Source organism: Phyllobates terribilis, unplaced genomic scaffold (genome assembly GCF_046119375.1).
Source record: "Phyllobates terribilis strain yellow unplaced genomic scaffold, ASM4611937v1 Scaffold_2__4_contigs__length_985480577, whole genome shotgun sequence".
Lineage (NCBI taxonomy): Eukaryota > Metazoa > Chordata > Amphibia > Anura > Dendrobatidae > Phyllobates > Phyllobates terribilis.
This window is the reverse complement of record NW_027362762.1, coordinates 449,601,015-449,617,904: the sequence shown is the minus strand read 5'-3', so window position 1 is coordinate 449,617,904 and position 16,890 is coordinate 449,601,015. Positions and strand designations below refer to the sequence as shown.

The following is a 16,890-nucleotide window of genomic DNA, read 5'->3' as shown; positions in this document are numbered from 1 at the left end:
TACCGACAGGTGTGCTTTAAATACTGTTTATAGTTAAACCCCTACTTGTACTGTTCTGTACATTTAGGCTATGTGCCCACGATGCAGAAATGCTCAGGTTTTTTTCCTGAGCGTTTCTGCATCTCCCTGGCAGAAAAAAAAGCATGTGGATTGTACATGCGGATTGTACATGCGTTTTCCTGCCAGGGACATGCGGAAATGGAGCATTATTCACTGACATTTCCGCATGCGGATTGACAAGCGCTTTCCAAGTGATTAGCATCACTTGGAAAGTGCTTGTGACAACTAAGTCACACTATATAAATCCATGCAAACTGCATGGATTTATATAGTGTGACCGAGAGAGTAGTTAAAAATAAAAAAATAAATGTATACTTACTCTCCGATGGCCCCCGGTGTCCTGCTTTACACTCCGTTCTCCCTTGCCAACAGCGGTGGATTGAAAGACCTGCTGACGTCAGCGTCGCGTGACCCGTCACATGACTCTTGACGTCAGCGCAGGTCCTTCAATCCACTGCAAAGTGCCGGGAAGCAAGGAGGAGCGCACCGCTGGCCGCCAGAAGGTAAATATACATTTATGTTTTATTTTATTCTTTTTTTTACAGATTTTTTAATGGTACCTGGGTGTGGATGAGACTCTCCTCTCATCTACACCCGGGTACCATCTGCACATTAGAATGCTTGGATTACGCATCTACATATACAGTGATGCGTAATCCATGCGGTCTAATGCAAGTCAATGGCGGCGAAGACGCAGCACTTCCGCAAAATAATTGGTAGTGCTGCTTTTTTTTTCCACAATGATAATCCGCAGCGGAAATGCCCTTCTACCATGCATTTCCGCAGCGTTTCCGCAGCTGCAAAAATGCTGAAGAAACGCATTAAAAACGCATCGTGGGCACACAGCCTTAGGAATTTCCGCAACGGAAACGCATCAAAAACGCATGGTAATCCGCACCCCATGGTCCCCAATGGCATTTCGCAATGTCAATGCACATGCTGCGGATTTTTCCGCAGCGTTTCTGCAGCGCTCATAAATCCGCAGCATGTTCATTAATTTTGCGGAAGCGCAGCGGAATTGCCGCCATTGACTTGCATTGAGACGCATAATATCTGTGTCTGTACATTTGTACACGCGGATAATATGCGTTTCAATGTGCGTATGGTACTCAAGTCTGGAGGAGAGGAGACTCTCATCCAGACCTGGGTACCATTGTACATGTGAAAAAAAGAATAAAATAATAAATAAAGTTTATATTCACCTGTCCGGCGGCCACTGCAGCGCTTCTCCTTCCAGGACCTGAGATGACGTCGCGGTCATGTTGACCGCCGGCTGTCTCGCGATATGCCGGCAACCCGGAAGGAGCGCGACAACACACGCGGCAGAACACGCGGCGGGGGATCGGTAAGTATAGCTTTATTTTTTACGGTCACACTATATAAATCCATGCTGTTTGCATGGATTTATATAGTGTGACCTAGTTGTCAAGCACTTTCCAAGTGATGCTATCGCCTGGAAAGTGCTTGTAGTCCGCATGCGTAAACGCATGTGAATACGCGTGTATTCTGGCAAGGGAGATGCAGAAACGCTGCAGAAATTTTCTGCTTCATTTCTGCATCGTGGGCACATAGCCTTACTCAGTTGGCAGAATGTAGTTCCTGCACAGCACCATAAATGTACGATGCAGACATAGGAGTTGTACCGATGCCATCCACATTGGGTTATAGCTGAAACATACAACTGATATCCTGCTGCCATGACTTTGATCGGAGTGGTTGAACTTTTGATGAACCTTAGTGATTTAATAGAGGAAGGGGTTCATTCAAATCTAAATCTGTTAACCCCTTTAAAGCCCAAGACGTACTAATACGTATCTGCTCCCTGGGCTTTAAGAGCCTGATATGTATTAGTATGTCTTTGCGATCGCCGCCGGGTGTCAGCTGATTGTCATAGCTGATACCCTGTGCTATGTACTGGGAGTGGTCCCGCACCGCTCCCGACACATACCCCCGCAATGCTGCGATCGAAGTCGATCGCAGCATTGTGGTGGCAAGGGGAGGTGATCGCGATACTCGCCTCTCCTGCCGGCCTCCAGCGCTGTCTGCCGCGGCTTCCCGGATGTTTCCATGACGACCCGATGTCATGACAACATCAGGGTCACCAGACAACAGGAAGATATTTTGGTCATGCGCAGAGCATTATTATGAAAAAAACAAAAAAGAATAAAAGTACACATATTTGGTATCGCCGCGTCCGGAACGACCTGACCTATAAAACTGTCCCACTAGTTAGCCCCTTCAGTGAACACGGTAAAAAAAATAAAAAAACGAAGCAAAAACAATGCTTTATCATACCGCCAAACAAAAAATGTAATAACACGCGATCAAAAAGACGACTATAAATAAAAATGGTACCGCTGAAAATGTCATCTTGTCCCGCAAAAAACAAGCCGCCATACAGCTCCATGAGCCGAAAAATAAAAGTTATAGCTCTCAGAATAAAGCGATGCAAAAAAATATTTTTTTCGATTAAAATAGCTTTTATTGAGTAAATGTGCCAAAACATACACTGTGTGCAGAATTATTAGGCAAGTTGTATTTTAGAGGATTATTTTTATTATTGATCAACAACTATGTTCTCAATCAACCCAAAAGATTCATAAATATCCAAGCTTAATATTTTTGGAAGTTGGAGTGTTTTTTTTTTTAGATTTGGCTATCTTAGGAGGATATCTGTTTGTGCAGGTAACTATTACTGTGCAGAATTATTAGGCAACTTAATAAAAACCAAATATAATCCCATCTTACTTGTTTATTTTCACCAGGTAAACCAATATCAGGGCACAAAATTTAGAAATAAACATTTCTGACATGCAAAAACAAAAACCAAAAAAATTAGTGATCAATATAGCCACCTTTCTTTATGATGACCCTCAACAGCCTTCCATCCATAGATTCTGTCAGTTACTTGATCTGTTTGCGATCAACAGCAGCCACCACAGCCTCCCAGACACTGTTCCGACAGGTGTACTGTTTTCCCTCTCTGTAGATCTCACATTTTATGATGGACCACAGGTTCTCTATGGGGTTCAGATCAGGTGAACAAGGGGGCCATGTCATTATTTTTTCTTCTTTTAGACCTTTACTGGCCAGTCACGCTGTGGAGTAGTTGGATGCATGTGATGGAGCATTGTCCTGCATGAAAATCATGTTTTTCTTGAAAGATACCAACTTCTTCCTGTACCACTGCTTGAAGAAGTTGTCTTCCAGAAACTGGCAGTAGAGCTTCACTCCATCCTCAACCCGAAAAGGTCCCACAAGTTCATCTTTGATGATACCAGCACATACCAGTACCCCACCTCCACCTTGCTGGCGTCTGAGTCGGAGTGGAGCTCTCTGCCCTTTACTGATCCAGCCTCTGGCCCATCCATCTGGCCCATCAAGAGTCACTCTCATTTCATCAGTCCATAAAACCTTTGAAAAATCAGTCTTAAGATATTTCTTGGCCCGTTCTTGACGTTTTATCTTATGTTTCTTGATCAAAGGTGGTCGTTTTTCAGCCTTCCTTACCTTGGCCATGTCCCTGAGTATCGCACACCTTGTGCTTTTTGATACTCCAGTAACGTTGCAGCTCTGATATATGGCAAAACTGGTGGCGAATGGCATCTTGGCAGCTTCACGCTTGATTTTCCTCAATTCATGGGCAGTTATTTTGCGCCTTTTTTTGCCAACACACTTCTTGCGACCCTGTTGGCTATTTGCCATGAAACGCTTGATTGTTCGGTGATTACGCTTCAAAAGTTTGGAAATTTCAAGACTGCTGCATCCCTCTGCAAGACATCTCACAATTTGGACTTTTCAGAGCCTGTCAAATCTCTCTTCTGATCCATTTTGCCAAAGTAAAGGAAGTTGCCTAATAATTAAGCACACCTTATATAGGGTGTTGATGTCATTAGTCAACACCCCTCCTCATTACAGTGATGCACATCACCAGATTTACTTAATTGGTAGCTGGCTCTCAAGCCTATGCAGCTTGGAGTAGGACAACATGTATAAAAAGTATCATGTGATCAAAATACTGATTTGCCTAATAATTCTGCACACAGTGTAGAAAAACTATATAAATGTGGTACCGCTGTAAACGTACTGACCCGAAGAATAAAGCTGCCTTATCAATTTTACCACAAGCGGAACAGCATAAAAATTTTTTTAAAAAAAACAACAATTCCTGAATTGTTGGTTTTTGTTTATTCTGCCTCCCAAAAATCTGAATAGAAAGCGATCAAAAAATGTCACGTGCCTGAAAATGGCACCAATAAAAACGTCAACTCATCCCGCAAAAAACAAGCAGTCACATGACTTTGTCGGGCAAAATATGGCAATGCAAAAACTAGATTTTACAAAAAAATGCGTCCTTTAGTGTGTGACAGCTGTCAATCATAAAAACCCAATATGATTCTGGTATCACTGTAATCACACCGACCCGAAGAATAAAGTTGTTTAATCACTTATACCGCACGAGGAACGGCGTAAAAAATAAACGCTGGGGTTAGGGTTGTGCCTGGGGTTAGGGTTGTGCCTGGGGTTAGGGTTGTGCCTGGGGTTAGGGTTGTGCCTGGGGTTAGGGCTAGGGTTGGGGTTAGGGCTAGGGTTGGGGTTAGGGCTAGGGTTGGGGTTAGGGCCAGGGTTGGGGTTGGGAGTTTTTTTTAAAAAGTTAAAAAAAAAAATGACGATATGGCGACTAGTGTTCAGCGTAAGTGCTCGCTACTTGAGTTTGCATTGTGTGCTCGGGTATGCACTGAGTATCGTGGGTGCTCGAGTGACATGCTCAAGTCTCCGCCCCATATGCTTCCTGGCCAAAAAGACCTCGCGGGGATTGCCTGCCATGCACAAGCGATCCCCTCATGTTTTTTTTTGGGTGTCTAACAACCGTGAAACATGCGGGCGGGGACTTGAGCATGTCACTCAAGCACTCGCGATACATGGTGCGTACCCGATGCGAACTCAAGTAGCGAGCACTTGCGCTCAAGACTAATGACAACTTATTCAATATGATGACCTAATGTTATCAAATTCTGTGTCGTACCTCTGGGTTCAAAATGTTCACTATACCCCTTGATAAAATCCTTGAGGGGTGTAGTTTCCAAAATGGGGTCACTTGTGGGGGGTTTCCACTATTTAGGCATATCAGGGGCTCTCCAAACGCGACATGGCGTCCGCTCTCGATTACAGCCAATTTTGCATTCAAAAAGTCACACAGTGCTCCTTCCCTTCTGAACTCTGCCGCGCGCCAAAACACTGTATTTTCCCAACATATGGGGTATTGGCGTACTCAGGAGAAATTGCACAAAAGTTTTTGGGGTCCATTTTATCCTCTTACCCTTGTGAAAATAAAAAAATTGTGGAAAAAGTTTGATTTTTTTTTTAATTTTACGGCTCGATGTTATAAACTTCTGTAAAGGACTTGGGGGTTCAGGGTGCTCACCACACATCTAGATAGGTTCCCTGAGGTGTCTAGTATCCAAAATGGTGTCACTTGTGGGGGGTTTCGACTGTTTTAGGCACATCAGGGTCTCTCCAAACGCAACATGGTGTCCGCTAATTATTCAAGCAAATTTTACGTTCAAAAAGTCAAATGGCGCGCCTTCCCTTCCGAGCCCTGCCGTGCGCCCAAACAGTGATTTTTCCCCACATATGGGGTATCTGTTTTTTTCCCCACGTATGGAGTATCTTTTTCAGGGGAAATTGCACAACAAATTTTGGGGTCCATTTTTTCCTGTTACCCCTGCGAGAATAAAAAAAAATTGGGTCTAAATTAACATTTTTGTGAAAAAAGTTAAATGTTCATTTTTTTCTTCCACATTCCAAAAATTCCTGCGAAGCACCTGAAGTGTTAATAAAGTTCCTGAATGTGGTTTTGAGCACCTTGAGGGGTGCAATTTTTAGAATGGTGTCACTTTTGGGTATTTTCTGTCATAAAGACCCCTCAAAGTGACTTCAAATGTAATGTGGTCCTTAAAAAATGGTTTTGTAAATTTTGTTAGAAAAATGAGAAATCGCTGGTCAACTTTTAACCCTTATAGCTCCCTAATAAAAAAAATAATGATTTGGTTCCAAAATTGTGCTGAAGTAAAGTAGACATATGGGAAATGTTATTTATTAACTATTTTGTGTGACATATCGCTCTAATTTAAGGGCATAAAAATTCAAACTTTGAACATTGTAAAAATGTCATAATTTTCACCAAATTTCTGATTTTTTCACAAATAAACGCAAGTGTTATCAAAGAAATTTTACCACAATCATGAAGTACAATATGTCACGAAAAACAGTCTCAGAATCTGGGGAATCCGTTGGAGCGTTCCAGAGTAATTACCTCATAAAGTGACAGTGGTCAGAATTGTAAAAATTGGCCTGGTCATTAACGTGCAAACCACCTTGGGTTGTAAAGGGTTTAAAGGAAGAAATGCTAAACAACAAAAATTGCTCTATGCATTATTTTTGCTGTAATTACAGCCGCTATGCAGAAGAAACCAAAATCTTACTCTTCATTATTAATGGATCAGATTCCAATAAAATACCTAATCAGGCAGGCACAAGGACTACAGCAAGAACTTGGAGGTAAGTGATTGGTAAGTGCATGTGCATACGGATATTAGGAATTATATTCATCAGATCTATTCTGGTGGAGCTAAATGTTTCTATTAGGCTGAGTTCACACGATGCGTATTTCATGCGTTTCCGCGGCGTTTTTGCAGTTGCGGAAACGCATGAAAAACGCATGGTAGAAGGGAAGCAATGTTCCCCAATGGAAATCCGCATGTGCTGTGCCCATGATGCGGATTTTTCCGCAGCGTCAACGCTGCGGTCAAAAATCCGCAGCATGTCAATTAGTTTTGCGGAAACGCGGCGATTTCGCCGCCATTGACTTGCATTAGAACGCGCCAATTCCGCAAGACAGCATTTGTACTTGCGTTATTGGCGCGTTCTAATATGCGGATGGTACCCGAGTGTGGAGGAGAGGAGAGTCTCATCCACACCCAGGTACCATTAAAAAAGCTGTAAAAAAAAGAATAAAATAAAAAATAAATGTATACTTACCATCTGTCGGCCCGCGCAGCGCTCCCGCTTGGTTCCCGGCACTTGCAGTGAGTTGTAGGACCTGCGGTGACGTCAGAGTCATGTGACGGGTCACGTGACGCTGACGTCGGCAGGTCTTTCAATTCAAAGTTGCCGGCAGCCGGGAACTTTGTAAAGCAGGACAGCGCGGGCCATCGGAGGTAAGTATATACACTCTCTCGGGTCACACTATATAAATCCATGCTGTTTGCATGGATTATATAGTGTGACCTAGTTGTCAAGCACTTTCCAGGTGATGCTAAAATCGCCTGGAAAGCGCTTGTCAATCTGCATGCGGAAACGCATGTCAATCTGCATGTGGATCCGCATGTATTCTGCAGGAAAAACGCATGCACAATCTGCATGCGTTTTTTCTGCCAGGGAGATGCAGAAATGATGCAGAAATTTTCTGCTTCATTTCTGCATCGTGTGCACATACCCTTAGACTTTGTACACAACTCTTTCAATCCCTTCACAACATATGATGTACATGTACGTCATATGTCGTGTTCCTGCCTTTGATGTGGGCTCACAAGCCGAGCCCGCATCTTTCTCCACAGATGATAGCTGATTTATTAAGCTATGATGACCCTGAAGGTACCTTCCAACGCTAACATTATATGATATTATGATTCTATGTGCCTTTAACAGCTGCGGTTGGAGCAGAGCTGCAGGTTGAGTGGATAAAGGTTTTAGGACCTTCCCGAATATGGCAGGGCTGTTGAGTCGGTAAGCCAAACCTCCGATTTCTCAATTTCCCTGACTTCCGACTCCACAGTACTGTCTCACTACTGAGCATGTACATTAAGTGCAGCATTGATTCATCTCCACTAAAAGCCTACATCCTTAGTTCAGGACCAGAACAGACATTTATAGGACATTTCATAACTTACCCAAATTCTTACAGCTCATTCTGCATTGAATTACTGTACCTAATTTATTATATATTTTTGGAGTCGGTCCATTTTATACCGACTCCAACTCCACCAAAATGGACGCTAACTACACGACTCCGACTCCACAGCCCTGAAATATAGTCACCTTGAAGTGGAGGGATGGCTTTTAGTTTTATTTTTATTTTTTATAAAAATGTTAGCTAAGTACCTTATTATTTTCATACACAATTACTATTTATTGCAGGGTATTTGCTCATTTTGTTTTTATCTTTAGGATTTGAAGATATGCACACTTGTCTGTGACAGTACTGTGAACACAGTCATTTGTTATAGGTTATGACACCGTACCAGCTTTAGGCAGCGCTTGCAAAAGCTGGTGCCAGTAGGAATTCAAAGGATGAATTTGTGTCCTATTGCTTTTTGTTCTTTAGGTTTACATTCTGCCCTCCTGCGCTTGCTTGCCACCAACTACCCCCATCTGTGCATTGTGGATGACTGGATATGTGAGGAAGAAATTACTGGGACAGATGCTCTCTTAAGGAGGATGCTGATGACAATTTCTACCAAAAATCATTCCCCAAAGCAACTGCAGGATGGTGAGCTTATCCAATTAATGAGAATGAGATTTGAAGAATTGTAAAGCGGTAAAAGTATAATGTTTTAAGGCTCTACTTTAGAAAGTAGAATAATGTAGATATTTTTTATATATACAGTATAGACCAAAAGTTTGGACACACGTCATTTAAAGATTTTTCTGTATTTTCATGACTATGAAAATTGTACATTCACACTGAAGGCATCAAAACTATGAATTAACACATGTGGAATTATATACTTAACAAAAAAGTGTGAAACAACTGAAAATATGTCTTATATTCTAGGTTCTTCAAAGTAGCCACCTTTTGCTTTGATGACTGCTTTGCACACTCTTGATGAGCTTCAAGAGATAGTCACCGGAAATGGTTTTCACTTCACGGGTGTGCCCTGTCAGGTTTAATAAGTGGGATTTCTTGCCTTATAAATGGGGTTGGGACCATCAGTTGTGTTGTGCAGAAGTCTGGTGGATACACAGCTGATAGTCCTACTGCATAGACTGTTAGAATTTGTATTATGGCAAGAAAAAAGGAGTGGCCATCATTACTTTAAGAAATGAAGGTCAGTCAGTGCGAAAAATTGGGAAAACTTTGAAAGTGTCCCCAAGTGCAGTTACAAAAACCATCAAGCGCTACAAAGAAACTGGCTCTCATGAGGACCGCCCCAGGAAAGGAAGACCAAGAGTCACCTCTGCTCCTGAGGATAAGTTTATCCGAGTCACCAGCCTCAGAAATCGCAGGTTAACAGCAGCTCAGATTAGAGACCAGGTCAATGCCACACAGAGTTCTAGCAGCAGACACATCTCCACAACAACTGTTAAGAGGAGACTTTGTGCACCAGGCCTTCATGGTAAAATAACTGCTAGGAAACCACTGCTAAGGACAGGCAACAAGCAGAAGAGACTTGTTTGGGCTAAAGAACACAAGGAATGGACATTAGACCAGTGGAAATCTGTGCTTTGGTCTGATGAGTCCAAATTTGAGAACTTTGGTTCCAACCACCGTGTCTTTGTGCGACGCAGAAAAGGTGAACGGATGAACTCTACATGCCTGGTTCCCACCGTGAAGCATGGAGGAGGAGGTGTGATGGTGTGGGGGTGCTTTGCTGGTGACACTGTTGGGGATTTATTCAAAATTGAAGGCATACTGAACCAGCATGGCTGCCACAGCATGTTGCAGCGGCATGCTACTCCATCTGGTTTGCGTTTAGTTGGACCATCATTTTATTTTTCAACAGGACAATGACCCCAAACACACCTCCAGGCTGTGTAAGGGCTATTTGACCAACAAGGAGAGTGATGGCGTGCTATGCCAGATGACCTGGCCTCCACAGTCACCAGACCTGAACCCAATCGAGATGGTTTGGGGTGAGCTGGACCGCAGAGTGAAGGCAAAAGGGCCAACAAGTGCTAAGCATCTCTGGGAACTCCTTCAAGATTGTTGGAAGACCATTTCCGGTGACTACCTCTTGAAGCTCATCAAGAGAATGCCAAGAGTGTGCAAAGCAGTCATCAAATCAAAAGGTGGCTACTTTGAAGAACCTAGAATATAAGACATATTTTCAGTTGGTTCACACTTTTTTGTTAAGTATATAATTCCACATGTGTTAATTCATAGTTTTGATGCCTTCAGTGTGAATATACAATTTTCATAGTCATGAAAACACAGAAATTTCTTTAAATGAGAAGGTGTGTCCAAACTTTTGGTCTGCAATATATAATCTCTCTATATATATATATATATATATATATATATATATATATATAATATATAATATATATATATATATATATATATATATATATATATATATATATATATATATATATATATATATATATATATATATATATATATATTTATTACAGACCAAAAGTTTGGACACACCTTCTCATTTAAAGATTTTTCTGTATTTTCACACTGAAGGCATCAAAACTATGAATTAACACATGTGGAATGATATACTTGTCAGGAATATTATAAAATATTAATATCCGGGAAATGTTCATCCATATCTGCCTGACATAGATGTTCACCCCCCTCCCTTATTCCCCTTCTGCTCAGCACAAAAGCCCCAATTAACACACGCCTGGTGAAATAGTTTATGCAAACAAGGCCAGCCAAGGAGTGTTATAACTTCGTTAGGAAGCAAGCATCTTGTCTCTGTAAGACGCAGGAGGTAATTAAAATGCAGGCTTGCACTAATTTGCGTGTAACTGTTAAAGCTGCTTCCCAAGCCTCAAAGTAAAATTTCTAGACGCACTGACTCCGATATGAAATATGAAATCTTGTGAGTTCCATAGGTCCAACAGTAACGGGACCCATATGTATAGTGACCAAATCAGCCCAGGAATGTATAGGTGGTTTTCCAGGGCTGTAACTCAAAAACACCAGAATAGCAGACTGCAGCTATGCGATATGTGGTCTCTAAATAAAGATAAAATCATAAGGGAAAAAATGGCGTAGTTTGCAAGCTTCTGCGATCAACGAGCTATGAGTTATTGCAAAAGTCAGCGTTTTTAATAAAAATGTACAGGCTGGAGACCAGCCCACACAATGTCACCACAAGGGCTGTGTGGCCAGATCTCCCCTTAGGTATAAGAGAATATATGGAGAAAACAGGAGCACTCATTGCCAGGGGGGAATAAGAATTATAAGCAACGGGTCCTGTTCAATAACAGCATCTCCAACCAGAGAGCCCCTCCTCCACCTATATTGAATAGTCTCCACGATTGTATAGAGTAAGTTGTCTTCTTTTTACCCTGTTTATTTTATGTAACTGCCTATGTATTTTAATGTCTCCCTTGTAACATCCTTGTATATATTTTTCCTAAACACTGCCTCCCTTTTGGATTAAATATAAAATTTAATAGTCCTGTTTCTTTTGTTCTGTAATCGTTGCCCTCCCCATATACGCTACCAAAACGCAGGCGTCCGGCCAGGCCTGTATTATATTTTAAACTCGGCCGGTGGTGGCAGAGAGTATTAATAATTTGGCTGTCGTGAAGCTGACAGTGACCGTACGGAGGGCGTTAAACACGGATTCCAGGCTGTGGAACCCAGGGTGTTGCGCCATACGCTCACTGGTCGCTTACCGAGACCTACGTAGAGAGTAGTCTGGATCGCATGCTCGCGACTCCGGACGAAATACGGACAGCGTGACGGCACGGTGAGATATTGTGTGATCTCCCCGGTGTCGTCCTGACTGTGTGTGTTGGGAGTTCCTGACAATACTTAACAAAAAAGTGTGAAACAACTGAAAATGTCTTATATTCTAGGTTCTTCAAAGTAGCCACCTTTTGCTTTGATGTGTGTGTGCGTGTATATATATATATGTATATATATATGTGTGTGTATATATATATATATATATATATATATATATATATATATACAGTGCCTACAAGTAGTATTCAACCCCCTGCAGATTTAGCTGGTTTGATAAGATGCAAATAAGTTAGAGCCTTCAAACTGCAAATGAGAGTAGGTTTTATGAACAGAAGCATAAATCTTACAAACCAAAAAGTTATGTTGCTCAGTTGAATTTTATTAAATTTTAAACATAAAAGTGTGGGTCAATTATTATTCAACCCCTATGTTTAATATTTTGTGGAATAACCCTTGTTTGCAATTACAGCTAATAATCGTCTTTTATAAGACCTGATCAGGCCGGCACAGGTCTGTGGAGTTATCTTGGCCCACTCCTCCATGCAGATCTTCTCCAAGTTATCTAGGTTCTTTGGGTGTCTCATGTGGACTTTATTCTTGAGCTCCTTCCACAAGTTTTCAATTGGGTTAAGGTCAGGAGACTGACTAGGCCACTCCAACACCTTGACTTTTTCCCTATTGAACCAGGCCTTGGTTTTCTTGGCTGTGTGCTTTGAGTCGTTGTCTTGTTGGAAGATGAAATTACGACCCATCTTAAGATCCTTGATGGAGGAGCGGAGGTTCTTGGCCAAAATCTCCAGGTAGGCCGTGCTATCCATCTTCCCATGGATGCGGACCAGATGGCCAGGCCCCTTGGCAGAGAAACAGCCCCACAGCATGATGCTGCCACCACCATGCTTGACTGTAGGGATGGTATTCTTGGGGTCGTATGCAGTGCCATCCAGTCTCCAAACGTCACGTGTGTGGTTGGCACCAAAGATCTCGATTTTGGTCTCATCAGACCATAGAACCTTGAACCAGTCTGTCTCAGAGTCCTCCAAGTGATCATGAGCAAACTGTAGACGAGCCTTGACATGACGCTTTGAAAGTAAAGGTACCCTACGGGCTCGTCTGGAACGGAGACCATTGCGGTGGAGTACGTTACTTATGGTATTGACTGAAACCAATGTCCCCACTGCCATGAGATCTTCCCGGAGCTCCTTCCTTGTTGTCCTTGGGTTAGCCTTGACTCTTCGGACAAGCCTGGCCTCGGCACGGGAGGACACTTTCAAAGGCTGTCCTGGCCGTGGAAGGCTAACAGTAGTTCCATAAGCCTTCCACTTACGGATGGTGCTCCCAACAGTGGAGACAGGTAGACCCAACTCCTTGGAAAGGGTTTTGTACCCCTTGCCAGCCTTGTGACCCTCCACGATCTTGTCTCTGATGGCCTTGGAATGCTCTTTTGTCTTTCCCATGTTGACCATGTCTGAGTGCTGTTCACAAGTTTGGGGAGGGTCTTAAATAGTCAAAAAAGGCTGGCAAAAGAGATCTTTAATCCACACATGTGAAGCTCATTATTCTTGGTGCCTGAACTACTTCTTAATACTTTAGGGGGACCAAACAGAATTCTTGTGGTTTGAGGGGTTGAATAATAAATGACACTCTGAATTAACTTTTTACGTTTTAAAAAAAAAACAAAATTTGCTGCAGTGCATTTCCCACTTCCAGGCTGATCTACAGTACAAATGTCACAATGCCAAGTTAATTCCGCATGTGTCAACCAGCTAAATCTGCAGGGGGTTGAATACTACTTGTAGGCACTGTGTGTGTATATATATATATATATATATATATATATATATATATATATATATATATATATATATATATATATATACACACATATACACTGCTCAAAAAAATAAAGGGAACACTCGAATAACACATCCTAGATCTGAATGAACATTCTCATTCAATACTTTGTTCTGTACAAAGTTGAATGTGCTGACAACAAAATCACACAATCATCAATGGAAATCAAATTTATTAACCAATGGAGGCCTGGATTTGGAGTCACCCCCAAAATTAAAGTGGAAAAACACACTACAGGCTCATCCAATTTTAACAAGTCAAAATGAGGCTCAGTATTATGTGTGACCTCCACGTGCCTGTATGACCTCCCTACAACTCCTGGGCATGCTCCTGATGAGGTTGCGGATGGTCTCCTGTGGGATCTCCTGCCAGACCTGGACTAAAGCATCCGCCAACTCCTGGACAGTCTGTGGTGCAACGTGACGTTGGTGGATGGAGTGAGACATGATGTCCCAGATGTGCTCAATCGGATTCAGGTCTGGGGAACGGGCGGGCCAGTCCATAGCTTCAATGCCTTCATCTTGCAGGGACTGCTGACACACTCCAGCCATATGAGGTCTGGCATTGTCCTGCATTAGGAGAAACCCAGGGCCAACCGCACCAGCATATGGTCTCACAAGGGGTCTGAGGATCTCATCTCAGTAACTAATGGCAGTCAGGCTACCTCTGGCGAGCACATGGAGGGCTGTGCGGCCCTCCAAAGAAATGCCACCCCACACCATTACTGACCCACTGCCAAACCAGTCATGCTGAAGGTTGTTGCAGGTAGCAGATCGCTCTCCACGGCGTCTCCAGACTGTCACGTCTGTCACATGTGTTCAGTGTGAACCTGCTTTCATCTGTGAAGAGCACAGGGTGTCAGTGGCGACTTTGCCAATCCTGGTGTTCTGTGGCAAATGCCAAGCGTCCTGCACGGTGTTGGGCTGTGAGCACAACCCCCATTTGTGAACGTCGGGCCCTCATACCATCCTCATGGAGTCGGTTTCTAACCGTTTGTGCAGACACATGCACATTTGTTGCCTGCTGGAGGTCATTTTGCAGGGCTCTGGCAGTGCTCCTCCTGTTCCTCCTTGCACAAAGGAGGAGATAACGGTCCTGCTGCTGGGTTGTTGCCCTCCTACGGCTCCCTCTACATCTCCTGGTATCTGCTCCATGCTCTCAACACTACGCTGACCGACACCGCTATCGTTCTTGCCACAGCACGCACGGATGTGCCATCTTTGATGAACTGCACTACCTGAGCAACTTCTATGGGCTGTACTGTAGACGCCGCCTCATGCTACTGTACCTCTAGGGGTGAGAGCAATGGCAAAATGAAAAAGTGACCAAAACAGCCAGAAAGAATGTGAACAGAGAAATGGTCTGTGGTCATCACCTGCAGAACCACTCCTTTATAGGGGGTATCTTGCTAATTGCCTATCATACTAGTTGTCTGTTACATTTGCACAACAGCAGGAGAAATTGATTCACAATCAGTGTTGCTTCATAACTGGACAGGTAGATTTCACAGAAGTGTGATTGACTTGGAGCTACATTGTGTTGTTGAAGTGTTCCCTTTATTTTTTTCGAGCAATGTGTGTGTACATATATGTGTGTGTATGTGTATATATATATATATATATATATATATATATATATATATATATATATATATATATATATATATATATATATATATGTGTGTGTATATATATATATATATATATATATATATATATATATATATATATATATATATATATATATATGTGTGTATATATGTATGTATAAATATGTATGTATAAATCTCATTATTATTATGTATGTATGTATATATCTCATTATTATGTATGTATGTATATATCTCATTATTATTATGTATGTATGTATATATCTCATTATTATTATGTGTGTGTGTATATATATATATATATATATATATATATAATATAATATAATATGTATGTATATATGTGTGTGTGTGCATCTCACTAAATTTAAGGCTATGTGCCCACGATGCAGAAATGAAGCAGAAAATTTCTGCAGCATTTCTGCATCTCCCTGGCAGAAAAAACGCATGCAGATTGTGCATGCATTTTTCCTGCAGAATACATGCGGATTCACATGCGTTTCCGCATGCAGATTGACAAGCACTTTCCAGGCGATAGCATCACTTGGAAAGTGCTTGTCAACTAGGTCACACTGTATAAATCCATACAAACAGCATGGATTTATACAGTGTGAACCGTAAAAATTAAAACAAATAAAGCTATAGTCACCCCCGATGCCCGACGTGGCTGCAGCGCTGCTTCCTGGCTGGTTCCTGAATGCCGGCATATCGCGAGACAGAGCGGCGAAGGGCCTGCGGTCACATGACTGTGACGTCACCGCAGGTCCTCAAGTGATGCCAGCATTCAGAGAGAAGCCTTCGGAAAGGTGAGTATAAACTTTATTTGTTATTTTATTCTTTTTTTACAGGTACAATGGTACCCAGGTCTGGATGAGAGTCTTCTCTCCTCCAGAACTGGGTACCATCCACACATAGAGACGCATAGAAGCCGCTTGTACAAATGTACAGTCGCGGTTTCTATGCGTCTCAATGCAAGTCAATGGCGGGAGTTCCGCTGCGCTTCCGCAAAATTAAATGACATGCTGCGGATTTTTGTACGCAGCATAAACGCTGCGGAAAAATCCGCAGCATGTGCATAGAACATGCGGAATCCCCTTGGGGACCATGGGGTGCGGATTACCTAGCGTTTCACAAGCGTTTATGCTGCGGAAATTCCGCAGCATAAACGCTTGAAAAACGCTACGTGGGCACCCAGCCTAAGAATATCATTAAAGTTAATTTATTTCAGTTCTTCAATACAAAAAGTGAAACTCGTATATTAGATAGTCATTACAAACTGTGGTCTATTTCAAGTGTTTATTTCTGTTAATGTTGATGATTATGGCTTACAGCCAATGAAAACACAAGTCATTATCTTAGTAAATTAAAATAATTAACAAAAAAACACCTGCAAAGGCTTCCTAAGCATTTAAAAATGTCCCTTAGTCTGTTTCAGAAGGCTCCACAAAAATGTGGAAGACTGCTGACTTGACAGATGTCCAGAAGGCAGTCATTGTCACACTCCACAAGGTCCCAGAGTTCCAATTTTCGTTTGGAAATCAAGGTCCCAGAGTCTGGAGGAAGAGTGGAGAGGCACACAATCCAAGCTGCTTGAGGTCGAGTGTGACGTTTGCACAATCAGTGATGGTTTGGGGAGCCATGTCATCTGCTGGTG

General features: G+C 42.3%; 1 protein-coding gene across 1 annotated transcript in view; it reads left to right on the top strand.

Annotated features, from left to right (window-relative positions):
* INTS2 (integrator complex subunit 2) overlaps positions 1–16,890 on the top strand; it is an 84,422-nt gene that overhangs the window by 34,217 nt on the left and 33,315 nt on the right. Inside the window, exons 15-16 of the mRNA XM_073665495.1 lie at positions 6,517–6,621; positions 8,447–8,611. Of these exons, the coding sequence (XP_073521596.1) occupies positions 6,517–6,621; positions 8,447–8,611 (270 nt within the window). The remainder of the gene's footprint in view (positions 1–6,516; positions 6,622–8,446; positions 8,612–16,890) is intronic.